Genomic DNA, 27,868 nt, shown 5'->3' on the forward strand with positions numbered 1-27,868 from the left:
GCTTTTTAGAAGCTTATTTGTTACTTAAACAGCACTATTTTCAATTATAGGAAAGGAGATAGAATCCAAGTTTCTGATGATTTAGTTTAACTGGACCAGTTTAACTGGAATGCCAAGTGCATGGGAAGGTGAGGGAGGGGATAATAAAGTACTTGAGTGAATGAGATGGTTCTTAGCCCTGTCATTTCCTGTCTTCAGTGAACTTAGTAGGAAAATTAAGACCAAATTAGACACTCACATACTATTTGCTCTTTCCCACTAAGCCCAATATCAAAAGACTATATGATGAGGGAGATAATGGAAAATGTTCAAGGCTCTCTTTCCAGTGTTTATATATGACTGATGTGTTCTGAGTACAACTAATGATCAAAGTAATATGTCTCATGATGCAAAGCTTTTGATTTCTTCCTTCTACAAAAGTTATTATAAGAATAATATCAAATTGCTTAGGACAATGTTGCCTTAGAGCATGAGGTGGCCAGCTATAGCCTATGGTTCAAATCTGGCCCACTGGCCCTTTTTTTTTTTTAATGACCCAGCCCATAAACGAAAAATGTTTTTTATATCTTTTAATAGAGTCTTGATCTACTTTAATATGTAAAGCCACTAGTAGCATGGAGGCCATAGTTTGCCAACTCCTGCCTTCAAGTTATATAGTTAGGTAGAATGATGCAAAGGGAAAGTGTACAAGGTCTAAAGTCAAAAGGACCTGGTTCCTATGTGACCTTGGAAAGGTCCCTTAACTTTAACCTCTCTGCCTCTCAATATTCTCATCTGCAAAACCACAGGGAGGAAATTAGATTGAAGTAGACAGGAATGGATAACCTGAAATCTCTTCAATGATCTTCATTGGATAAAATTTAAATAGTTAAAATTCATTCAGTAGTATTATATCATTATATATTGTTATATCATTTGCAAGTGTGTATTCCATGAGTCAGAAAGCTGTTAGGAATCCATATTTATGATTAGTATAATAGTTGTATCAATCATTTTTAGCCTTGAAATGTTTATTCAAATACATATAATACATGGTTTTACTTTAGGAGAACTTTGCCGACTAATTTTGATTTAGCACAATTTCCTGAAATATCTCTTCATGCTCATATTAACAGTCAGGCTAGAAGAAGAAAAATCCCTGCCATCATTCTTTTCCCAAACCTCAATTAGCTTTAATCCCATTCATCAATGTCTCCCTGTCATGGATCCTACTTTGCAGACTCTGTGACTCATGTTTGTTAAATACTCCATTCTGCTTTCCACGGTAATTTCCAGCTCTGTAAATCTCTTCAAGTCTCTAAGTGTCATTTTTTGATAAATTAGTTCCTCTGGGTAAAGACATTCAGGACAGTTGATATGGCATACCACAAAATGACCTCAAAAGGCCTGCTTGGGTTTTGTTGTCATTTTTTTTCTTTAAGGAGAGGAAGATTTTTAACTTAACTCATGAATACATAACATAATGCATTCACTTAAAAGAACCATCTATAGAAGTCTTCTTTTCTAAGGCTTAAAAATAAACATAAATGCCTCTCATCATAGAAAGCACACTGACCCAATATTTAAAAAAAAATAAATGATTGTTTGATAATAAGCTCTATTTTTTAAAAAAGCAAATACTGGTCAGTCTTGGTTATATTGTTCTGCTTTAATATAACATCAAGAAATGGGCATATTTTCCTCTCAGTAAAGAGAATACAATCTATATGAATTTTCCATTCTTGGTAGACTCTTTCTCAGGCTATCAGAGAATATCTCTTTTAAAACTCAAAATCACATAGTTTCTACCAAGAGATAAATGCCCTGTTTCTGGTTCTACAAGCATTTTATTTTCTGAGTGCTAAAAAAAATCAAGGAATGACTGGACAAAACTGTTAGTCCCTTGACAACAAAAACTGGCTTATTAATCTTTGTATTTTTTTCTTAAACCAACCCCACCATCATCCTAACAAAGTGCTTTGAATATAACATAGGCATCCATGTGACTTAGAGCTGGAAAGGAAATGTGGAAACCATATAGTCCACTCTCCCCACTTTATAAATAAGCAAAACTGAGGCCCTGAACTACTAATAGGCATGCTTTATTCAAGGTCAACCAAGTAAGGAATTTGTAGAGCTAGAAACCATCTGCAAAACCAGTGCTTTTTCCCATTCTTCTGTTCACCTTTCAAGGATGCTTATGAATATTCAAATAAGTGAAAAAATGATTTTTGTATTTCTATCTCCTGGTGCCTAGCATAGTACCTAGCACAGAGTAGACATTCAGCATATACTTCTTTGTTTACTTACTCATTGATTTGTCTGTAGTAGTTTCAGGTGGGGGAAAGGTAGAGATGTTTTCATCCTTTTCAAATTAAAATCATTTTGCATAATTCATATCTCTATGAAAGAATTTTTAATATGCCTACTTACAGAATGATTCCAATTAGATCTATAGAAAGTACCTCAAATCTTCCTTTCCTTAAAATAGTATTATTGGGAGCAAACAGATGTCTTAGTGGATAAAGAGCCAGGTCTGAAGATGGGAGGTCCTGGGTTTAAATCTGGCTTCAGACACTTCCTAGTTGTGAGACCCTGGACAAAAGTCATGTTAATTACCATTACCTAGCCCTTAGCATTCTTCTGCCTTTGAATCAGTGGATAGAATTGATTCTAAGACAGGAGGTAAGGCTTTTTTTTTAATCATTTATTGCTGTTGACTACCTGAGAACAGTTACTACCATCCACGGGTGTCTCCTTGGTCCCAAAAGTTATGACATTTAAGTGGCTAGCTCTTTCATAAGGGGTACTACTAGATAATGCCTCTCAGACTATATTTTTGACTACCCATTTCTGTATCAATCTTTCAATTGAAACCACTCAGTTATCAAAATGTAATGTGAATTTATTAGAAATTAAACTTCAACAGATGTTGAGTCATAATCTCCAGCATCTTAAAGCAGTTTCCTTTTTATGTTACTGATGATTGTCCCATGGTGAGAAGAATAACCAGAAAGCAAAAATTAAGCACCTACTGTGTGCCAAGCACTGTGCTAAATGCTGGAATACAAAGGCAAAAGACAATCTCTGCCCTCCAGGAGTTCCTAGTCTAAACCATGAAACAACATGCAGACAAGGTCTCTCTAGGATAAGTTAAAGCTAATCAGCAGAGGGAAGTCACTAACCTTAAGGAGAGTTAAGAAAGATTGCCTATAGAAGATGAGATTTTAGCCACAATGGAAAGGAAGCCAGGGAAGTTGGTCTTCAGAGGAGAGAAGGGAAAGCATGCTAAGGGGAGCAGGACAACAAGAGCCAAGAGATGGAAAGCAGCTGAGAGGTCATGGTACTGGATCAAGAGTCTGAGAAGACTGGAAAGATGGAAAGATGGAAGAGGTCAGGCAAATGCCAAAGAGAAAATTTTGTATTAATCCTGGAGGTGGTAAGGAACCACGGAAGTTTATAGCTGTATGACCCTGGGCAAACCCTTAACATCTTTTAGCCTCAGTTTCCTTATCTCTATAATGGGAATAGTAGTAACATCTACCTCACAAGGTTATTTCTAGAAATAAATGAAATAATATATTTGATGTGCTTTGTAAAAATTTTACTTAGTTCTTATTCTCTGAAATGATGTTCTTTATTATTACATTGAAATTCAAGATGAAAGCAACTCTTCTCTTTTATTGACTTCTTCCAATAGAACTTGAGCCATTTTCCATTTGTTCATAGGTTTTTTCTTTTTCTTATTTCATTTAGAGAAAGAATATTAATATGTATGTAGTTTGGTTCTTCGTCTAGTATATCAGTATATCATTTTGTTTATTATTAGACAGGTTTCACATTTATATTTCCAATGTTACTTTAATACTTAAAGAGTTGTCCAAAATTTAGCCCTCTCTTCTCTCCAATCTGCCACTGTATCATTATGGAACAGAAATGACCTATATAGAACTAGATGCTCTTTTGTAAATTTTATCTGTTGGATTCAGGTGGAATCTGATTGCATTTGTGTGGGTAACTACCAATCACACACACACACACACACACACACACACACACACACCCAGCAGTTGAGGCACTGAGAAGGAATGGCAACTTGCCCAGAATCACACAGCCAGTGTGTATCAATGGCAAGATTAGAACAAGAGTCTTTCTAATAACCCCAAAGCTGTCTTGACAGGGTGTTTCCCACTTGGGTGGGGGAGGTCTGTGAGCCACATGTGGATAGTGGGTGATGAATCAGAATTGGCTGCCTCTTGGGCAGTCCTAAGCAAAGCTTTAGCTGTAATTGGTAGATGTAAAAAATGGAGGAAGGCACAGGAAATGACACAAAAGCGTCTTTCAAAAGGAGTTACAACTTCCTGTGGGGAGTTCTCTCATTCTTTAGAGTTCGATTTGGAGGTTGATGAAGAATCTGCTGACTGGACCTGAGACTCTGAACTTGGTGAGACTGTTCTTAAATCTCTTCCTTTGGACTGACATGTGGTGAGTGAAAAAGGCTGGCTCCTTTTCTGGATTTTCTGAAGTGCCTAGCCTTAAGAGAGGCCTACCCTCTTGAGAAAGGCTTCCTGCATCCCCAGGTCCTCAGATCAAAGCTGAGGCCTCTCCAGTTAAGGACTAATTAGCCCTGCCTGGGTTGAGCCAGGGGCTGGAGCAAAATACTTGGTGCGTAGGCTGGATATCTTACCCTATCCTCTCTCTGATTTCTTACTTCACTCTTGCTATATTTTATAAATAAACTATTAAAATAAATCTCTTTGGAATTAATTAAATTCCTGGTGATCCTATTCTTAAATAATCCATTCCAACCTTTTATAAAAACAACTCACATTTCTACCCCCTTACACCACCATCTACTTTTGTTTTGTGCAAAAGCTTTTCATTTTCATGTAATCAGCAATCCAGTTTATCTTTGTAATTGCCTTTGTCCCTTGTTTAGTTAAGAATACATCTCCTAAGCATAGTTGTGAGAGGTATATATGATCTGCTTCTCTTCTAAATTTTTTTATGGTATAATCTTCAGTATTAAGGGGCTGGCTATATCCATTTAAAATATATCAGATGTAGAATATTATGTAAAGTGTTGATCTGTGCCTAATTTTGTCCAGATTGCTTTTTCCCGTTATCATATAGAGTTTTTTCCTAAGAATTATATTTTTTTAATTTATAAAATATTGGATTACTGGTTCCATTTTTAAAAATTTTCCTTTGTCTGATCTGTTCCATTGATCTACCTTTATTTTTTAACTAATTCTAAATGGTTTTGATGATTGCTACTTTATCATTCATTTTGAGGTCTCGAAATGCTATTCCCTCAACATCTTTTCTTTATTTCCCTTGATATCCTAGATATTTTACATTTTAAAATTAATTTTATTTTATTGAGCTATCCCTTTTATAGTTTGTCTACCTAGCATTAAGAATATAAATTCGGGAAAAGGGAATTAAACAGGAGGAGATCATGAATCATGTAACCATGGAAAGATGTTCTAAATAAAAGGGGGGGGGGGGAATCATGAAAGAATTAAAATGAAAATGGTATATACTTCAAAAAAAGAATATAAATGAATTATGTTTTCTTGGTCCATTGCTAAATACTGAATAGAAATTATCTTTTTTTTTTTTTGGTAGTCTGCCCTTTGCTAAAGCTCTTAATTATACAAATTAGGATTGCTATTGGTTTTTTTTACAGATTCCCTAGGATTTTCTATATAAACAAACCATTATGTCATGACCAAACAGGGATCATTTTAGTTCATTTTACGTACTTGTTTTCTAGCATTTTTAAGAGTTGTTTCAAATAATAGTGGAGAGTGGGCATCTTTTCTTTACTCCTACATTTATTGAAAAAGTTTCTGATGTATCACCATTTAATATGGTCCTTGGTTTTGGTAGATAGATATTTTTTATGAAATTAAAAATAGGTCCTTCTGTGTCTGAACTTTATAAGATTTTTAGCACAAATTGTATAATTTAGCATAAATGAATGCTGTACTTTATCAAAGACTTCCCATATCTAATGAGAAAATCATGTGGATTTGGATGTTTTGGTTTTTAATATGATTATGTTTACCATTTTCCTAATGTTGAATGATCCTTGAATCTTCAATCTAAATCTAATTTAGTCATAATGAATGATTTCGTGAATGAATTACTTTAGTCTGACAGTTTTTTTTAATTTAATATTCATTAATGATATTAATATATAATCCCATCAGTGCCTTATCCTTTCTGGTTTAGGCATTAGGAGTTCTCTTGTGAATCTATCAAAACCAAGAGTTTTATGGAGTGCCCATCCCCCTTTGGTCATTCTTTTTCAGTGAGTTCTTTTTCTTTAAAACATCATCTTTCTAAAAAAAGAGAGAGAGAGATGGGGCGGAACCTATCTGTTCAAAAATATTTAAAGCAGCTCTTTTTGTTATGTTGTATATTTTATTTTTAGAGTTAGGTTCTCCCCTTCCCACCAGTTTTTATTTATGGTAATGATGTACTTTTGTAGTAGACAAATAAATGCTACTAACTTGTATTTAATAGTGTAAAACTTCAACAAATTATTCTGAAAATACTGCCCATCTGCTTCATGGCTTCAGTGTATACATTTACTATTTATTTTGCAAGAGGATGCAATATTTAAAAATCTTTTTAAGAAGCTTCTAAATCTTGGAGGTCTCTGACAAAATGTTTCTGTCAGATTTTCTAGCCCACTGAGGGCATCACAGAACCCCTAGTGTCTTACAGTAAACCCAATTTTTTTTCTGAAGCGGGAACCTCTGGTGATCATAAAGGAATAGATTAATAGAGCATTAACCACTTTTCCGTGAAATGCACAGTTTCAATTGCATACAAGTTCCCTTAAAGTATCATATAAATATTTTAAAATGTTTCCTGAAATGTTAATGGATAAGTGTTTTGCAAATCAGAATTGGATTCATTGAAGAAAGGGTATTGTTTGGTTTGAGAAAGCAGCTCTTCAAAACCTTTCAGTGTGTGTGTACCTGACAGCTTTTAAACCTGGATTTCACTTGTACCTAAGTACTTTGTGATGCTGATGGTTCATCATATTCCCCACCCTTACTCTATCCCCAACCCTCCTCTCCCTTTCAAAAAATTAAGTGCTTTTGAAGAAGCCAATCTATAGAGTCCTATGGTTGGTGTAGCACTTGCTAAATTATTACTTCTCTTAGTGTTGACCTTTTGTTTTATAAGCATTAGAACTTGAAATGCTACTTGATTGAATCTTTAAGATACCTGTGAGTCTATAAAGATGTTAACCATAATTCATCGTGATGACAATTTCAGGGTGCTGTATTCATTGTGTGGTATTATAGTGCTCCATTATGATGTACCATCAAACCTTACACACAATAGGCTGTCTGCTGTTTACAAATAAGCCAACAAAGTACATCTTTAATTTTAAGACAGTTTTAAACTTTTTAATTTGGGGGGATTGCCTCTATCAGCCTTCCCCAAATCCCTTCTCCCTCATTGACATTCTTGGATTCCATTTTCTCTTGGTTCTTCTCTTATCTCTCATTTTTTCCTGGTTTTTCTTATTTCTTCCATTTCCTACTCTGTGTGTTTTCTGATGAACAGAATCTATATTCTCTCCCTGCCTTCTATGTTTTTATGATGTCATCCATTCCCATGGCTTCAGTTATCTGTTGTATGCAGATTATGTCCAGATCTCTGTAGCTAATCCTAACATCTCTTTTGTATACTACTTCCATATTTCTCATATTTCTCATATCCTGCTCATATCAAGTTCAACTTGTCGAAGACCAAACTTATTAATTTCCCCAAAACCTCTCCATTCCATTTATGATCTTGTCATTCTACTGAGTCCCCAGGCTGAAAATCACTGTTTTGCCTTTGACTCTTTTTTGAGTGCCATACTCCCCATATCCCTTTAGTTACCCGGTTTTAGGGAGCCTATCTCTACAATTTCTCTCCTGTAATAACCATCCTGTTCTTTTACCTTCCACTGCTGCCATCCTAGGTTAGGTCTTTCTTACCTTTTATATGGAAGATTGTAATAGCTTCCTAACTACTCTTCTATCCCTAGACTCTTCTTCCTTCCCACCCATGCTACAATATATTCTTCTCCCAAATACATTTTTGTCATATATGGATCTTATCCTGCTACTTCCCTGCTCAAAAAATCTTCCAGACCCTAATTGGCTTTCACATCCCAAACCAACCAGATTGTTGAGATTACTGATTCTTATCCTGCCCTTTTCCTGCTTGCTACGCATTAATGCCTAAAATACATCTCCCATGTGCCAGGCAATGAACCAGCATTTGAGAACATATATGTACGGAAGTCATTTTGTTGGAAGAAAGCCTTTATAGTAGCATTTTATTCTCCCAAATCAAATGTATGTGTGTGTGTATATATATATATATATATGTAGTTGTCAAACATAGTGGCATCTTAAATATTGCTCTTTGTAGTAAACTATGTAACAATAAAAATCTGAGCTGCTATAAAATGTGAAAACCTGTTCTCATACCTTCATCAAAGATACCCTTGGTGCTTGTATATGTTATCCTCTTAAAAACTGTTTAGAAATTGGACAGTAGATGTATTTATCCATAGTTGTTATTATTTTCTCTTTTTTTTTCAGCAATAGTATCTAACATCTGTAATTTTTTCCCCCCTGGAGCATTTTGGTATCCTTTCCTCTTTCAGACTGAATCAATCCCTCAGGGCCCTGACAATTTTGTTCTGACTAACCCAGACCTCCACTTTTACATTCATTCTCTTCCAATTACTTTCTTACTACTTTCATTTTCTTTCTACTAGCTCATATCAGGAAAGTTCTGAGTTAATTAAACCAGCTCCCTCTAACAATTCCACAGCCTAACATATTTATATTTGAAACCATTGATTTTTTAACCAATAAAGCATGTTAAACTGTGTCTGCTGGAGTTCAAATATGGTAATTCCACTGCCATTATGAAGGGAAAGAATGTTACACATACGATACTGTTAGTATCCATTGGTAACCATTATCTTGATTACTTTTCCCAGAGCAAAAAGTAGAAAATGAAAGCACAAGACCACGGGCAAATGTTAAGGTGCCTTGCATGGAAGGAGAGATAGGTCGTAAAGGTGAAGCATGGTTTAGTATGACACTGGCACTTATGCAGCTACCCCTAGTCCAATAGCTGACCCAGGGCAGGAAATCTAAGAATGAGGGAATTAACTATGACCATACTAAATGTTAGAGTACTAAAGAAACATTCAGACTCCTTTCTTTAAAGATAAAGAAACCAAGACCCAAAAAAGGGCCCATGACAGTAGGTTCTACAGCTTAGTAAGCTCCATTTGTAATTTATGACAGAGTATATATTTATCCAAAGTCCACAGAGTTGGAGCATTTTATAGAATGAAACCTAAAAAAGAAAGTAAGGAATTAGAGGAAATTTAAAATGTTTTTTAAACACCAGGTGGAATTATTAGAAAATAAGTGATGGCTTTCCCCATGCAGGTAGTCATATTACTTATGTCTATATGACATCCAACTGAACTCAGAGTAGTTTATTGATGTCTAATCCTAGAAAATTCCCTTCCAACATTTCTAAATGGTAGGTGATGGGGTATTGGCCCTTTTTACCACAGGGCATTAAGGGGAGGGTTTCTTAAGTGAGTTGCCCAAGGTCGCTCAGCAAGTCATTGGTGGAGACAGAAATAGAAGCTGAGTCTCCTGACTCCCAATTCAGTTCTCTATCCTCTCAATAGTTTTCTATCCTCTATACCCCTGCTGCCTCTCATGGGAAAAGAAGTTAATCTTCCAGCTATTAATAGCCACCAAATTGGTGGTGGCAGCACAGTGGAGAAAAGTCACTGTCTTTACACGGCAGCCTTAGTATAAAAATATCTGGTAATGGAAAATTTGACAAATGTCATGTAAAAGGGAGTGGAAAATTATTTTAAGATCTGGATCTCATTTATCTAGTTCTCAGAAAAGTCAAATTCCCTGGTACCAGAGGGATCAGAGATCTCTTTTTTTCTGTTTTTAAATTTCATTTCCTAGACATTAATTGTGCACTTAGCCATTGTGTAACACAATGTCGACAAACTTAAGAATAAAGCATATGCTGTAGGTTAGTGGTAGGTTGTGGTAACTGTGTTTTCTAACTTGGCCAAAAGTTTCAATCAATTTATTGAAATATATAATGCTTTATCTTTCAATTGTTTTGTAGATCACTTTTTTTAAAACTATAGCACAAAGAATGGTTTTAATGTAGTTAAATATGGAGGGTGGTTTCAGGGAATTTTTTTTTACTTGTGATGCTAGCAATCCTCTATTATTAGCCTTAATTGTGCATATCTGGAAGGTCTTATTTGTTTTTGTCAGACAATCAACTTAAATAACTCTGGGTCATCAAGTTTTCATATAGCCACCAGAGAAAAAGGAATGTTATTCAATACCTATAAAACAAATACTAGAAATAATAGGTATTGTTTTTATTCATATAATAATTTTTAATTATCTTTAGAAGCTTAAATTACTTTTAAGTGGTGAATAAAATTTAGGACTATAATTTGCATTTAACAACTTAAGATCAGTCCATCATTTTTTTTATTCTGTGAATTCCTGCTCATTTAAACAAAATCAAGATAACACAAAATATTATGCTTTAGTGTCTATCCCTTCCTTAGCTCAGTCAAGTACTTATTTTTCCTTTTTATTTCCCGTGTTACCTTTTTTTTTACATTTTTTTGCCCCATACCCTCCTAGAAACCACATTGTAAAATAAATCAATTTCCCCCACAAAGGAATATTATTTCACCAAAAATGTCTATACCATTCAACTATCTTTCTCCCAATTCTGTTCCTCTCTCCTTCCAAACTTATTAAAATAGTTTCCATTTCCTGCCCTTGTTTCCTATCAGATGAGAAGATGGGCTTTCCTCACATATGCTGGAAAATGTTTAGCAACTGGTTCTCTAAAAAAATAATAAAATGTACACCAGAAACACTTTTTATTTTAATCTATATTATTAACATTACACCTATCCTTTTCTTAAGTCTAGACAATCAACAAATCAATAAATCAAACCTTTATTTGTAGCATTTAGCAATTTCTGAGGTGTCAGTGCTCACACTGAAAATTTCACAACCAGATGTCTCCAGCTGGTAAGAAATGGCCTCCTAATACCCCGTAGATTGAAATCCCTCTATCTTTGTCCTTTTACTGTTCCTCTAGAATGGATTCCTACTTCCTTTAGAACATAGATCTAGCGACCAGTTTTCTCATTCATCTTTAATCTCTTCCATATCATCTGCTTCTTTCCATTGGCCTACAGATTTCCTGGTAATTAGTCCTAAAATTACTCACCTTGATCCTCTATTCCATTGAAATGTGCCACCTCTCTTTTCACCACTTCTGCTGTTATTCTTTGAAAGCATCGATACCTAATGCCTATGCTCTCTCTTCCCTGTTCCAACTTTTCATATCAACTCAGTTAACAAGTCCTATTATTTCTGCTTCTATAAAGCCAAAGAAAATCTGACCCCCAAGTTCCCTTCCCTCCCCCAGTTTTAGATGATATCTCTCACCTTGAATTCCACCATTTTTCAGTTGTATTACCCTAAGACTTCCATATATTGCTTTGTACATGCATGTCACCTCCCTACTAAACTAAGTTTTCTAAGGATAGAAATTACATCCCAATTTTGGTGTCTCCTTCCCTCACCTACCATATTATTCTTCAAAAACCAGGCACTTAATCAATGTTGTTCAACTTAATTAGAACGGAAGATTGCATTGATGGGAAAATATAATTAGAAGAACCCTTAGGAGATCATCTGCCCCAAATCCCTCGTTTTATAAATAAGGAAATTGAGAAAAAGACAAATGAAATGATTTCTCAAGACCATGCAGGTAGTGGGGGCAGCTGTATAGCTCAGTGGATTGAGAGCCAGGAGGTCTTAGGTTCAAATCTTGCCTCAGACACTTCCCAGCTGTGTGACCCTGGGCAAGTCACTTCACCCCCATTGCCTAGCCCTTACCACTCTTCTGCCTTGGAACCAATACATGGTATTGATTCCAAGTCGGAAGATAAGGGTTTAAAGAAAAAAAAAAAGATCATGCAGGTAGTAAGTAATAGATCCAGGATGCCAGCCCTCATCTTTAAGCCTCTAATTCTACTTTCTACTGCTCTATTATTTCATACTGCCACTACTTTGGACACTATTGATCACTTCCTTCTTTTGTATAACTGCCTCCATGATTCCTGAAACCTGATTTCTTAAAACATTAAATAATCAGAATCACTTAAATCACAGTTGTATCTTTCAAGTTATATATATTGTGGGTTGTAACTATAAATATTTAAGAATTTAAAATAGTAAAATCATCCTCCAGTCCTACAAAATGAGCATAAATATACTGTTTATTATTTGATAATTATCAGATCATAAAAGGACCTTATTTACTACAATTTATAGAGTATATCCAGATACTTCTATATTATAAGTTTGACTTCTCCAAAACTAAAATGCACTAACAGTATATAAACATTAAACAATATTTTTCTGAGATATGGTTGGAAACTTTTTTCTGGAATGAGCCTTGTTAACAAGTTATTGAAGGAAGTTTTAAGCCAATGCCTTTCTTCTCCTGATAAATTTTCCTGTAGCAAGCATTGGCATTCAAAAATCATTAAAGCCAACTCTACTGTTACTCTTTCCAAAGCTAATCATTTCAACTTCTAAATATTTAAAGATCTCTCTGGAGACTTTAGTTGTGATGGTTTGAAATGGAATAATGTCTTGAATTGAATCTTCTTACTGTTCATCCTGGCAAAGGCATTACCTAATATAGAGAAAGTATTTGAAAGAAGGAAAAGACACCCTAGCACCCTCATGGTGTTTGGGAAGTATTTATGGACTGATAACATGAATAGGAAGTTTCAAAACTTTTTTTTTTTGGTATCAGCCAATAAATAACTAGAATGTAATTAAATTTGGGGAGGGTCTCCATATTTTCTTTTGTACATTTTTTTTCCAAATTTGCACCCTTCTCACATTTCACCTATCATTATGAATTTCCAAGTCCCCGGTATGGTTTCAAAACATTCTAAGTAGCCACAAACCCCTAATGAAAACCAACCATGTGACTTTGAATATGTTGCTTTCTTTCTGGGTCTCTTTCCACAACTGCAAAAATGAGGAGGTAGGATTTATGTGATTTTCAGTGCCCTTTATTAGTTGCTCTATGAGTCTGACAAGTTAAGAACATAAGAAATTCCAACTATGGAATAACACAATGCATCATTTTGGATGGCTAGAAACATTTTTTCTAAGCCAAGAAGTGAAAAAGCAAAGTACAGTTGATTTTGTAGAAAAGATTCTTATGCCAATTCAGTGCATCCTCTGTTAACTAGTTTATTGAATTAGCCAGAGCTTTGAGTTTGTTTGTTTTTTTCTTCACTAAGCCTTTTAGGCAATATAGAAATGGAAAAGGAAAAACTTCGAAGAGATGTCCATGGAATATCCCTAGAATCATTTTTGTATGTAGTACCAGATTGTGAAAATTCATGTTTAAAACCATGTTAAAAACATTAGAGAAATAATCTTGGCTCCTCAACTTAGTAAAGCCAAAAAGGGTGCTGATTAGTTTTAGAAATTATTTTCTTTAACAGTAATGGCTGAAGGAGAATGCATTTTCTGATTTACCCAAAAACCCAACTCTAGGAGCATTCATTGAACAAACATTTGATAGTTGCCTACCTACCATGTGTAAAGTACTGTGCTAGGTATGGGTGAGGGGAAAATAAAAGAATTAAGCTCCTCCTGAATTAGCTTACAATCTGATGAGGAAATAAAATTCTTGTGCCCAAAAAAATAACATGAAAGGTTCCAAGTTCTGTGGTCATTCAACATGTTTTGCGCTTCTGTCAATATAAGTGGAGAACTTTAGCTAGTGTGTCAGGTTCAGAAGGGGAATGATGGAAGGCAAAGAATTAAAGGCAAACCAGGATGAAATTAGGCATAGCATTCCACAAAATTTGAACTTTCTTTAGTAGGTGGTGGGGAGGCATTGAACTTTGAAATTGGATTGAAGTGACCAGAACTATGGTAATGATGACCACATCTGTCCACAGAGTATGGAATGGATTGGGAGCCAATGGGGACAGACTATTCTCTAGGGGCTCTGTTAAGAGTTTAGATAAAGCCTCTGCAGCCTCCCCCATTCCCTCCCCATAATCCTTACCTGAGGACCTCAACTCTTTATCAAAAAAAAAAAAATCTAGACCATTTTCCCCTACTATCTTCTTTATTCCAGTCATCATGGCCAAGCTCTCTAAAGTACCCTTGACTAAAGTTCCAAGATTTCTTGTTGTTTTTTTTTTAGCAGAATGACCCCATAATCATGTATTCTCTCTCATTTTCAATCTCTTTGTATTAATTATTCCTTTACCTGCACCCAAATCTCCCCCAAACTTAAAAAACCTTATTCACTCATCTTTCTACCATCATTACTCATTGATTCCATTTCCACTCCTATTTTTTTCTAAACTCTCTGTGGTCTGGACTCTTAATTTCATCACTCAGCTAAAATCAAAATGACTGAATGCCAATTCTAATGGCCTTCCCTCCTCCTAAAATCTCTTCTCTTTTTTTGTTTTGTTTTTAAACCCTGAGCTCTGTCTTGACCTGTGACAGCTTGTTCTCTTTTCCTTTTGTAGATCATGCATGCCTTTCCATTGTGGATATACCCAAGTCTGGGCTTTAGGCCTCTTCTCTTTTCTGTCTACTTTTACTTGGGGACCTCATCAGGTCCCATGGTTTTAAGGTACCCTATAAATAGCTCTTTACCCTCACATCTACCCCTTCTTTCTATTGATGGCACCACCTTCCCTCTCCCTAAGCTGAGTTCTTAACCCTGGTGTCATCATCCTTGCCTGACTCTCACTACATGCATCCAAACAGGTATGAGATCTTATTTTGCTAGCATTATTGCCAGCATCTCTTCCCTATGTCCCCTCGGCTCCACTTACATAGCTGCAGCCCTAGAGCAGGCTCTTATCACCTCTGCTTGAACTCTTGGTTGGTCTTTTTCTGCCCCAGGGATCTCCCCTGTTCATTTAGCTACCAAACTGACTTGTAAAACTCAGGTGTAACTGTCCTTCCTGCCAGTGTCCCCCACTCCCTCTCCATGGTTCCCTATTAATAGCTAACCTGTAACATTATTTCTGTGATCTAATTTAAGCTCTGTTTGAGTTTTAAAGAGACGCCCCTCTCTGTTTCTTTGCAGAAGTAGGGAACCCATGGTTATATTACAATATATATATAAATGTCAGATCTTTTTCAACATGTTGTTTAATTTTGCTCTATTTTTATCCCTTTTTTTAGTCTTTGTTTTAAAAGATTGTTTTCTAGGATGGAGTAGGAGGAGGAATACATTGAGAAATATATAGGGGCTATGAAGAATAAACATATCAATAAGAATTCATTTTTTAAAAGTAGAACAGAAAATATACCAATGTCAGATGTTCCCCAAATAATTAGTATTGTCAAAGAAAAAGACTAAAAAGTCATTTCTTAAATTTCATCAAATAAATGAATGAATGAATGAATAAATAAATGAGTGAACAAATAAATAAATGAATGAATAAATAAATAAATAAATAAAGGAATGAATGAATAAATAAATAAATAGCTCTTCATGACCTGACCCCATCCTATCATTTCAACCTTATTTCACATTATTCCCCTCTAATCCTTCTGCAGTCCAACCAAACTGGCCATCTTTCTTTCCATTCCTCACATATGATATTCCATCCTTCGTTCTGTCCAGGTCTTAGTACAGGCTGCCTCCCCATGTCTGCAATTCCTGCCCTGTTCAAGTTCATTCCAGACTCAGCTTAGTGGTTCCACTCTCTTCTGCACAAGACATTTCCTAGATCTTCTGGATGTTTGGTGTCTCCCTTGACTAGATGTCCTTTCATGGGTTTTGTAGATGTTCTGTCTACACACCTCTATGTGCATGTTGTCTATCCCTTAGAATTTAAGTGCCTTGAAAGCAGGGATGTTTTCATTTTGTCTTTGTATTCCCAGGGCCTAGCATGGCACCTGGTGCATAGTCGACAATTAATAAATGTTGATTGCTTAATAAAGTGAATTATTACTTAGGCAAAGAGTATCAAGGCTCCAAACTAGAATAATAGCAATGACAATGAAGAGAACAGATGCAAAGATTGTATGACATGTAATGGTTAAAATGACAGAATTTTATTAATAGGACTTAAGAGATGAAAAATTGTTATAGCTAATTTAAATATTACTATATATTAAAAAGATAAACAGTGAAGGCACAAACATAAAAGGTCCAACCATTTTCCAACTGTGCTTAGAGATTTGGATCAGCAGTCTCCAAATTCAGTGCATTTTAATCCCAAATGGTACATAATAAACCCATCAATCAAAGGAGGGTAAGCTGCATGCCATTCACCTTGTGTTGGCAGCCAATCATAGGACTTGTCTCCAGAATAACTACACATACCCATATCCTTCAAAATTTGCCTACTACCTCCACTGTATAAATTCACAGCCTTCCCACTTCTGGGTTTGTACTTCCCTTGGGATAGTTATAATACAGTTAAAAGCCAGCTGCTGTATAGATATATTCAGCAGCAACTACAAAGGTACCTATTATTCTAGTTTAAATTGTTATTTTGACTTCATCATATCTTCTTGTTTATGATTTATAAGTAAATAAACACATTGATTTATATGCTTCAAAATATTTTTAATGGTAATGGTATGCAGTCACAAAAGTTCCAGAGTCTAGGGTCAGAATCTTGAAGAATATAGGAAATGGCAGAAGTCAATTATAGGGCAACTATCCAGTCAGAAAAAAGATAATTTTAAATATAAATTTTTTTTAAAAGATAAGAATTTTTAAAGTGTAATAATTGATTACAAATCAGGGCAAGAGCTAAAAAAGAAGATCCCATGCTGTTCTAGATCCAGGTAAAAGGTGTCACTGGCTAAACAAAGAAAATACCTAGAGGCTTATTAAGATTGGGGGTTTGCTTTTGTTTTGTTTGTTCTTGTACCAAAGGGGAAGGAGTGTATCTGGATAATTGGTAAATGAGTTAGGACAAAGTAATAGGCATCTGGAGCTTCAGAAATAGAACAGTGAAAAGTCAACGATTTATTTAGAGATCGTTGTTGGAAGAACGAGTTTGGAATTGACTTAAATATTTTTCAAGCAGCTAGGCACTATGGCAGGACTTGGGAGTATAGACATAGAATGAGAGGACCTTTCCCTTCAGGGGCTTACACAGATAAAAGTTTCTGAGAGGCAGAAGAGGAAGAGGAGTGTATTCTAGATAGACCCCCCCCCACCCCAAAGGATCCACCCTGATTAGGCTTACTGTAATTACTTAAAAGCAGTGAATTTTCTGCATGTGGTATCCTATTAGCCATAGCTCTCTTAGTCAGCACTTCTGTGTGGTCACCATAATAACCATCAAAATGGTTACATCTCTTCTGAATCAGAGATTAAAATATTCTCTGTGTATTTTATTGCTAATGTATATTGTTGTAGCCTAATAATTTAACAATCTAAGTTAAGTGGAATTAGTGTTGAATTTAAAATCAGAAAACGTGGGTCTGAGCTCCTGCTTGGCCATTTATTACCTGTGTAACTTTACACAAGGGTACAGCTGGGTGGCTCAGTGGATTGAGAGCTATGCCCAGAGACGGGAGATCCTAGGTTCAAATCTGGCCTCAGACACTTCCTAGCTGTGTGATCCTGGGCAAGTCACTTAACTCCCATTGCCTAGCCTTTACCATTCTACTGCTTTTGAACCAATACCAGGTATTGATTCCGAGATGGAAGGTACGAGTTTAAAAAAAAAAAGACCAACCAAAAAAAAAACTTTACACAAGTGATTTCACCCCTAAGCTTCATCTCTTCTCATCTGTCAAATGAAGGAGTTGGATTCAATCAAGGATTCTTAACCTTTTTATGTCTTGAACTCTTTTCACAATCTGATGAAAACTAGGGATACCTTCTTAGAATAATGTTTTTAAGAGCATAAAATAAAATACTTGTAGTTACCAAAAATTATTTAACTATAGCTATTAAAATATTTCTTCAAATAAGATCATGAGTGTCAGATTCTATCTTTAAATCCATGATACTGTGATATACCAACTTGCATACCCTTATCAGTAAAAAGAATTTAGCACATTTCCCCCCTATGTTCTACAAATATCTGATTAACTAAAACCTTCCTAGCTATATGAGATACTGTGTTTTTAGTCAATTCAAAGTAGCCTTCTCCTCAGCAATTCCAAATTAGGTTTTGCTGTAGTTTAAAGGTTATTGATTGGTATACCCACCAGTTATTATTGTTGTTTTTTCCTTTGGAGTTTTAACCCTAAATCAGGTATAAAAATGAGAAGTTCCCGTAAGATCTTCGTAAACCTTTTTTTAATATATTCAGGACCCCCCAATATTTATTATTTGTTTGTGGACATATTGTATGTGATCAATTTCCAGGACTTCTATTACAAATTTTTAAAAATTGATTCTTAGTTTTACATTTGGGTTCATCTTTATTACTTCTATAGCTTTATTGTTGTCTGTGATTTTTTTCAACTAATTGCAATTAAATGGGCTCTTTCCCCCTTTTGGGGGGTAGCTATGTCATGATTAGTAGGAAAAACGTTTAGATTAAGCTGTTGGGTTTTGCTTTAATTTGTTGAACAGGTACACCTTCAGATGAATCCAGTGGGAAAATGCAGCCAGGAACTAATCAACAGAAAACTCCTTCACAAAAAAGAACCCGAAGGAAATTAATCCAGTCTCCCTTGATGACCGACCATTCCAGAGGACCTGAATTGTCTAGTAAAACTCAGCTCAATGATTCTTTCACACAGGGACTCCAAGCAATTGTATATACACCAGAAAATTGTAAAAAATCCATTCAAAATCCCAGTTTACAGTCATATGGAACCAGTTTTCAGGAAATCAACAGTTTGAATACAAACAGTAGTCCCTTTCATGCCCCCTTTTCAAAAGATTGTATACCTCTTGACAGAAGGATAGAGTGTGTGAAAGAGAATTTAGAGTCTACATTTATTATCCATGAAGATACTAATGGCGCAAATGCTATATTATCAGAAAAGGAATTACTACCAAATGGAAATGATAACATTTTACCAAGGTATGGCACAAGGGTTTCTATCAATGGAATTTCCCAAATGTGTTTACTCTGGATATTTTCAAGAAGATTTAATTATTCCTCTCCTTTTCCTATTTAAGGTTTAGTGTGGATTTATTCATGGAAAGAGCCAATACCTGAAACTCAGATGATCTGAGTTCCTATACCTGGTCTCTGACACTAACTAGATGTATAACCTTATGCATATTTTAAGTTTGATTGGATTGAATGAGCTACTTTGTCCATTAGTTTTCATCCTACACTACCCAAACCATTTTAAAAGGATTATTGTAGATACTTTTGAATATAGGAGAAAATTCCACAATTTCTTATGGTGTCTGACAACTCTTGGTACTCTAGCAACCCTTAGATAATATAAAATATTCCTAGGTCTAAACCAGTTTTCATAGCATTGCATCCAAATCATCAGCACTCACTTTTATACCTCATGTGTCTAGTCACATTTCATCCATCACATTCTCTACATGTTTTATGCAAAGAAAGGTACCCATGCCTTTTCTTGCTACTGGTATCAAGACAGTTTTATGATAGCAACTGTTTTTGTAGATGGGGAGACAGAGAGAGAGAGAGAGAGAGAGAGAGAGAGAGAGAGAGAGAGAGAGATCTATATAGAGATATGTCTTCACATTTATATAGGTATATGAAATCTTTACTAAAGTCTCATTCCAATGCTTCATCATGGTATAGAAGTGATTCTCTGTCCCAGCAAGGCACAAATTCTGCTAAGTCCTACCATCATGCTGGATAGCTTGAAGCACAATGCCTCACCCAGAGAAGACTGTAGATTCATCCCCATTACTTAGTACACGGTCTCCTCACTAGCTGCTCAGCAGGGGATGATGACTTGTTACTACATTTTTGCCACTGATAACTGCATAAGCTTCTTCCAATATCTTTATCCAATATCTACCTCCCTGGGCCTCAGGTTCTTCATCGTTACATAAAAGATTGGTTTAGATATGATGTTTGAAATACATTTTTGATCATTGAAAATGTTTATGGTCTATATGACCACTGTGAAAAATAATAATCATTTTTTTAATGTTATCTCTTTTTATTTTCCACCATTGAAAACTAGGCTTAGCCTCCCTTCATTGTTGACTAAAGCACCTCTCCATGCAACAAATGAAATACCTTCCTACATGGCAATGACGGCCGCTGCCAAGAGGAAACGGAAATTAACAAGGTAAGATCCAAGAATCCTGGGCCATTGCTGTGTCCATGTAAAACTCATCCATCACTCCATTGTGTCTCCTTACATATCCTGATGCTCTCCTTTTTCTATAACTCTTTAGACCTAGAGTGTGTCAGTAGCAACTCATGAGGATGAAAGAGTCAGAAAACCTCAGTTCAAATCCTCACATTGCTGCTTAGATTCCATGGGATCCTCCCTAGCTATTAGCTCCTCTCTTTGTGTAATGAAGATAAAAATTCTTGGCCTACCTTGAACAGGACCTTGTTGTAAGGAAAGCATTATATAAAACCAAGGGCTATGGCCACCTAAGCTGTACTCCCAAGGATGAGACATCCAATGTCTGTAGCACAATAGACCCTTTAAGATTATTTGTTATTGCCCTTCAGGAAGTCTAGAAAGGTTAGATTTAGTAAAATCTCCAATTTGGAGGGTGAGGGGGTTACATCTTAAAACTGCTAGAATACTCTTTAAAATCCTAAAAATGGTGTATTCACCTACTGAATTTCTGCTACTTTGGAATTTAATATCAATTCTAAGACAGAAGATAAGGTATTTACAAAGTGCTGCTTCTGCTTATCATATATTATTAGTAATTAAAATCATTCCTGACTTTTTCCCAGCTCAAGCCAAGTGTCATATTTGTTCCTCCAAATTGTTCCTCCTTCCTTATTGTTAATTGATTCCTCACTTCCCTATCCCCAGTCCATTGTTGGTAGACTGCTTTGTTTTATACAAAAGTCAAAAGCAAGCTCATGGAAAGATTTTAAGATGTTGAAGTAAAAGCTATTTGAGCCTTCAGTTACTTTTGATACTTTGAAATTTCCATAGTTGTGTGAATCATGTTTAGTGGCATATAAATAAAGATATATGCTTCTAGGATAACAACTAACACTATAGTGTTCAGTAACATGATGTGTAAAGAAAGTAAGTTGATTTTTTCTAAGCATATGAATTGCTTCTGTTAAGTTCCCTTTGGAAACAGTAATTAGATCCTGTCATTAACTAAGGTTAAGAGAGATTAATGCTAGAAATGTACATAATTACTTTTTTTGATCCTCCTTTTCCTTAATTAAATCTACATGAGCGTGATAGTAATAAACCCTGGTATTTTCCACTTATCCACAAGCTTAATCTATATGTGTGTGGATATTCTGAGTATGTCTGTTTTACTTCTTGCCCAAATATTTAGATCATAGTCCAAAAGTACTAGTAATTCCAACATAATACTAAACTGTTCATGTTGAATGACCATGTCAGTTGGAAAAATACAATTTTAGTCTTATAAATTAAGAGTATAATAACAGAATTACCTGACTGAGAATATGTTTACCAGATATAATCCCACACGATACGTCAGATAGACTCTGCTTATATCCATCTGATTGTTTCAAAGCTGGAATATTTCATCTCATTCTACAATGAATGACCTCATTCTTCCATTAAGGTTGCACTGATTTTGAGAGATTCTGTGATTAAGAAACAGATTAAGTTTTAAATAGTATGTATTAGTACTTTGCCTATAACTCAAGAATCTCATATCAAACAAAACTTTCTAGAGAACGCAAGACATTTTTGGTAGCTTTCAGCAGCAGTTTTAGAGAATCATCTAACAACAGTTTAGTGAAAAGGAAGGACAAAACCTCAAATCCCTCCCCTCATTGGCCATTATTTTTGTCAATTTAATTTTGTACGCCTACCTACACATTTTATGTCTTTCTCTTTACAGCTCTAACCTCAAAACCAGGACTCAAAGCCCTCTTGTGACATGAATATTGAACATGTTTCATCAGTGGAATATTTAACTAAATCTTAAGACTTTTTTTAAGTGTAGCTACAAAGCTTATTAAGCTGGATGTATATTTGACCCACACATAAACATTCCATTTACTTGATTACACTGGGATTACATTCCTGGAAATGTGAGTTTTATTCAAGTGGTGCTATTTATTCATAGCCCAGATTTCTTATAGGAAAGATGCTATATAAAATGATTGTGTTCTTGACACAATCCAAAACAACCATAAAATAAGATGTAAGAATAAACACTCATCCAAGATAGCCAGTGAGTCTTATGCCTATAAGATGCTCTTTTGGGGGGGAGAAGGGGAATGGGGTGGAGAAGAAGGGGAAGCATCTAATCATTTGACTAAATGAAGCAAGTGTATTAATTTAAAGGGAGCATGACAGGATGATAGTACCTTATTTGGCATTAACTTTAAGTTTACTCAATAATTAGAATCTTTATTTTCACAATTTTGGATGGAAATTTTTCTAAAATAAAACCTTTGCTTTATGACTCAGGGTCATTGTTATAAACATCTGTCACTTGTATAATGTTGTAATGGAAGTGAATGGCCCAAGGGCATCTTGAGATGTGTGTGTTCTTTACCCCTAGAGTAAATGTCCCCAGACAACTATTTTTTTTTTTAGTTTCTCTGTCTACTTTTCAGTATTTTTTCTCTCTTAATACATCCCGCTTGTTATGATCTAGGCTAGGGAACTGTATAACTAAGCTTGTTAAAATTCAAAATAAGAGTAAATTGCTTGTGGGGCTTCTCATTAATTATAGTCCGTCTTAATTTTGTATAGCACTTTACAGTTTTCTAATCACTTTTATGCACAGGATCTCATTTGATCTTGTTTCTGATAGTTAAAGTTTATAAGTTTTTGTTTTATGGGCTTGGGAACCTCTCTGTCACTAGAGCTTTTTTTTTTGTTCCTTTCCTTGCTCTTAGCTGAGTTCTGGGTTGTTGAGACAGCTAGAAAACAGTCGTTCACCTCTCAATTTCCATTGACGGTTTATAGAGTGCTTTCCTCACTGAGATAAAACCTTCAAAAATAAATCCCTGTGGTCACAGAAGCGCTTTACATACCCCATTTCAATGACCCTCACAGCCTTCCTTACAGCAACCCTGGGAGAGGGAGGTAATAGAGGTCCTTTTATCCTCTTCTATAAAGCAAGGAGAATCCTTGGGGCATCTCTCTCGCCTGCTGTGTCTGTGTGTGTCTGTGTGTGTGTGCGCACGCATGTGCAGGTAAAGCTCTTTGTAACCAGACAGCATTATGCATATGTCAGTTCTCTGTATTATATTGTAAAAATCACAAAATTTTTTCTATCAATTCTTTTCAAGTTCTGCATCCAGCAATTCGTTAAGGACCATACAGGATTCTGTAGCTACTAAGCGTGTTCGAAAGGATATTTCCAGTCAGGAATGTTCAAGGATAAGCAGACCAATGAAGGGTAAGTTGTAGGTCTCAGCTCTTAACCAGAATTGGAGAATATGGCTATTGATGGGCAAGACATAGTATACAAGTCAATGGGCTGTATCTTAGATTAATTTTTAAAGGAGTTATATCCATTTGAAGCTTTTGTTTTATATGATCTATCCAAAAAGCAGCCTAGCACCAAGAGAACTGGGCTTGGCATCACGGGTCCTGGGGCCTTAGTCTACCCCTGGCATATGCTGGCTTAGTTATCCTAGGTATATGCCTTACCCCAGTGCATCAAGCATCAGGCAGCTCTAACCCTCCAAACTGGGGAGGGGCTGCTTGCCTTCCTTATTGCAAAGAGCTTCCGCAGTGAGAGTTCTCTATACAGGACTAGACTGTTTAAAGAAAAATCTATACATCAGGCAGTTTGAAAAAAATTGTTTCTTCACCTGCTACCCATTCTCAGTCTCTGACTGACTCCCAAGCTCCCAGCCCACCAGCTTATAAAAGCAACTAATGGGAATAGAGAGAGATTCTCAGTGTTCAAATAAGCCAACACCTACTAAATGCATACTCTTCAGGGAGTATTAGGAGGTCCTAGGGTTCTGCTGGTGAACGTATGGCCCACGTGCTGGAGCCTGCCAGAGGGGGCTGCTCCCTTCCTCCTCTCCATGTGCAACTGAGGACATTCCTCCCATCCCCCACTCCTCTGCCCAGCAGCCCAATGGGAGCGCTTCCTCCCTCCCCTATCTGGGGGAAGGGGGAAGCTCACATGCTTATAGTTTAGTTATAGTTTGGGCACTCGGTCCCTAAAAGGTTTGCTACCGCTGTCCTAGGAGTATAGAGAAAGGGCTTCAAAAGGCCGGTGTTCTCCTTGGGGATACAGGTTGTTCACCTGTATCACAGAAGTGTGATACATGGCCATTTGGGAGAATAGCCTTCCACTAACAATTGTGCCACGCAGCCATCTTCCTAGTTTCTTCTTCACCTTTACTAACATCTCCTCATGGAACTAATAACATTAGCTACAATTACCCAAAATATATGTAGAAAATAATGTTAGTTATCTATCATATCATTCTAGCCCTCAGATTTTCAAATTAGAAGCATGGAACCTAAAAATTGGAAGGAACTTTCAAAACTGTGGGTTGGGCAGTATGGTCAACCTTAATTAGAATGGTGTTTTAGATGCATAAAATAAAATACATAGGATTATAGAAAGAAAAATAACAGTCTCGGTTTTATATGTCCTCTCAGTCTTCTTCATTAAAAGGAGGTGACCCTGAGGGTTATGCTGGCATAGTGGTTCAGGTAGATCTAACCAATCGGGACAATTGTTATAAGTACAGACACTGAAATGGACTCTTTGTCAACTCAGCTATTCTTAGACAGTGATGTTCTAAGAGAAAGAGTTCCAGAGCAATCAGTTTTTTGACTCTTCTGTGTGGGGTCATTGCAAACAGGATTAGAAGAAGCAAATTCATATACAGAGGCTGTTTTTGAATCTTACATGAAAACCCTTAATTTCACCCTCTCTTATTAGTGTTCTATTTTCATTTTAAAGTTCTTTATGTTGCCAAGCTTTATTGGTGTTTGCATGCTGTGATTGTGCAGTGTCAAGTAAAAAGTGATTTATAGACAGAGCTTTAAGACACCAAAGAAAATCTTGAGAATGAAAATGTCCTCAAAATATTTAACTACTTGCATTGTATTTAGTGATATTTAGTGACAGCTATTTGTTCTGTAGATGTGTGCTAACTCATGAATCCTTGAGTTCCTTATAATTTTGCAAACAAGTAACATATTGTAACCTATTACTCTAAATGCAAACCACACCCCTTAAAATCAGATCTCTTTGGGAAAAAAACACACACTGAAAAATAATCCAAGCCTATTCTGCATGTAATTTTTATACATGCCAGGTTCAAAGGGAAGTTGTCACCTCTATTCAAACCAATTTAGCACATAAAATTGAAGAAAAACTATTTTGATAGCTATATTTTAAAAAGGAAATTTAATATACAAATGCAAAAAGAACCTCTGATCTAATGAATGGCCTTATTTTTAATGGGATTTCTTCTCTTTCTTAGATCAGTCTCCCTTCTTAGGTTATTAGGCTCTTTCCTTTTTGTATTTCAAATATTTGCACATTTCCCTAGTATAGGAGGAGTTATCATTTGTTTCCTCTGCTTCTTCCAGGTCTAATTTCTCCTTAAATCTCTTTATCGACCTTCTTTCTTCCTTTCTTGTTTTTCCCTACCTCCCACCAAGGTTCATATAAGCTTATCCTTGATGATAATGAAGAGTTTGAGAAAGGGTTAGTTTGCAGAGAAAGACGATGTTTTAAAGTGGGAAGATGCCAAGCAAAATAAACTTCAAAAAAATATAGAATTGAACTCTGAAAAACAATTTGGAATTAATTATGCTAGCAAGATGGACAAACTGTATCCTTTGACCCTCATATTCTACCTACTAGGCACATATCCCAAGAATATCAAAAACAGAAAAGCTTCCTATATATCAAAATGATCTCAGTGATCCTCTGGCAGCACTTTGGGGAGTAGCAAAGAACTAAAAACCAAGAAGATGCTCACTTACTAGGGGGATGGCTGGCCAAATTATAGTACATAAAAAGATGGAATATTACTGTACCTAGAGAGATGAATATTAATTCAGAGAAACATAAAAATACTTACATGAGCTGATGCAGGCTAAAGTAAGCAGGAATAGGAAAGCAACATTTTACCCAGTGACCATGGTAACATAAATCAAAAGCATTAAACCAGAATGAAAATGAATGCTGAATGATGATAATGACCAAGCTTGTTCTTGAGAACTCGGAGAGTTTGAGGACTATGGGTGTGGACTAGTATATACACTATTGGATTTATTTGTTGGTTAGTTTTATGGAACTGCTTATTTTTTCACTTTTCTTTTTAAATCTTAAATCTTTGTTATGAAGAATGACTTGCTGAATGGAAGGTGGAAAGGGATACATTCAGATATCAAAATTAAATTAAAAACAAGCTAGATCAATGAAAAAATACCTCTTTGTTTTAAGACCATAAAATTGAAAGAAGCAGTGAGACCAGTGATAATTTTTTTCTTCAGGACTGGAAAAAGGTACATGTATTTAAGACAGAAAAACAGGGACAAAAGTTAATGAGGTAAGAAAAGCAAGGGGAATGACAGTGAAAATAGGATCTTTAATTAGATGAGAGGGGAAAAGATAGAAAGGTTACTTCACGTTCTGGGATATATGAAAGAACTCTACTCCATGAGGACTTAATGAAATCATTGCATTTAGCTTCTAAAAATTTGTCTTTAGCATCTCTAGATAGGACTTTTAATAACTTTACTTTTTAACCAAAAGGACTGGTATTTTACTTTTTACATGGTTGAATTCTGTGAATGTGTTTTCCTTCTTGGGTTTATAATTCCTACAAGTATTAAGTGAATGAATTATTTCTTGAATGGCATTTTAGCATTCTATTTCTCTTTTTCAGCACATAAAAGAAGTATCCATGAACTAAATCAAGGCGTGCAGAGAAAATTTGGGAGAAGTATTTCAGAAGGAAACATAACATTCAGTTCAAAATCAAAGTCACCCACTTTTATCAAGCCTAATTTTCTAAAATATTTTCCCAAGAAGAATTAAAGTGTGCTTTTTGTGTGTCTTTCTAGGTACTTTTGAAGAAGCTTTTGAAAATAGACTTTGTAGGTTTCTGTATAAAACATCCTAGAATAGAAGGAAAAAATGCCCCTTTCCCTTTCATGTGTTCTTTTAAATAAAATGTAAATTTCAGCAGGAAAATTAGATGTAAATTTTTTATACTTTTAACATGTTTTGATAGCCCATTTCTTGTCACTATGTCTCATTTAACATGGTTTTTGTTTTTGTAATTGTTTCTTATCATAGGATATTTAAATTAAAATTTTCATACCTGTGGTCTCCTTTTCCTGAAATATTTTTATGGAAATAGCTTGTAAACATATAGTTGGAAATAAATTACTTAAATAATTTTCATGAATAAAATACACCAATTTCTTTTGTCTACTTTTTGGTATATTTGAAGTACAGATTCTACAGCTGAGTTTGGGCATGGGTTTTCAACTTGATTTCATGTATTACAAATAGTTTTTTATTTATATTTTGGGCTTCTGTCATAACCATTCATAGCTGGTTATTTGAAATTTTCTTATAATTCAGGTTAGGCCTGCCTTTTGGGTACCTAAACTAGATCTGAAAATAATTCACAGATCTCTGATAA

The 27,868-nt window shown here is 35.5% G+C and overlaps 1 protein-coding gene across 3 annotated transcripts in view; it reads left to right on the forward strand.

The window, feature by feature from the left end:
- The window catches only part of KIF18A (kinesin family member 18A), a 110,110-nt gene extending 82,456 nt beyond the window's left edge, over positions 1-27,654 (forward strand). For 2 of the 3 annotated variants that reach the window (XM_056801993.1, XM_056801994.1), the window contains exons 15-18: positions 18,718-19,174; positions 20,271-20,378; positions 23,519-23,628; positions 27,104-27,654. In XM_056801993.1, the coding sequence (XP_056657971.1) occupies positions 18,718-19,174; positions 20,271-20,378; positions 23,519-23,628; positions 27,104-27,255 (827 nt within the window). In that variant the 3' untranslated portion in view covers positions 27,256-27,654. Of the gene's footprint in view, positions 1-18,717; positions 19,175-20,270; positions 20,379-22,113; positions 22,307-23,518; positions 23,629-27,103 lie in introns of those variants that run through there. The other variant, XR_008912762.1, reaches the window with a different exon arrangement.
- The last annotated feature ends 214 nt before the right edge of the window (positions 27,655-27,868 follow it).

Source organism: Monodelphis domestica, chromosome 6 (genome assembly GCF_027887165.1).
Source record: "Monodelphis domestica isolate mMonDom1 chromosome 6, mMonDom1.pri, whole genome shotgun sequence".
In the NCBI taxonomy this organism is placed as follows: Eukaryota; Metazoa; Chordata; class Mammalia; order Didelphimorphia; family Didelphidae; genus Monodelphis; species Monodelphis domestica.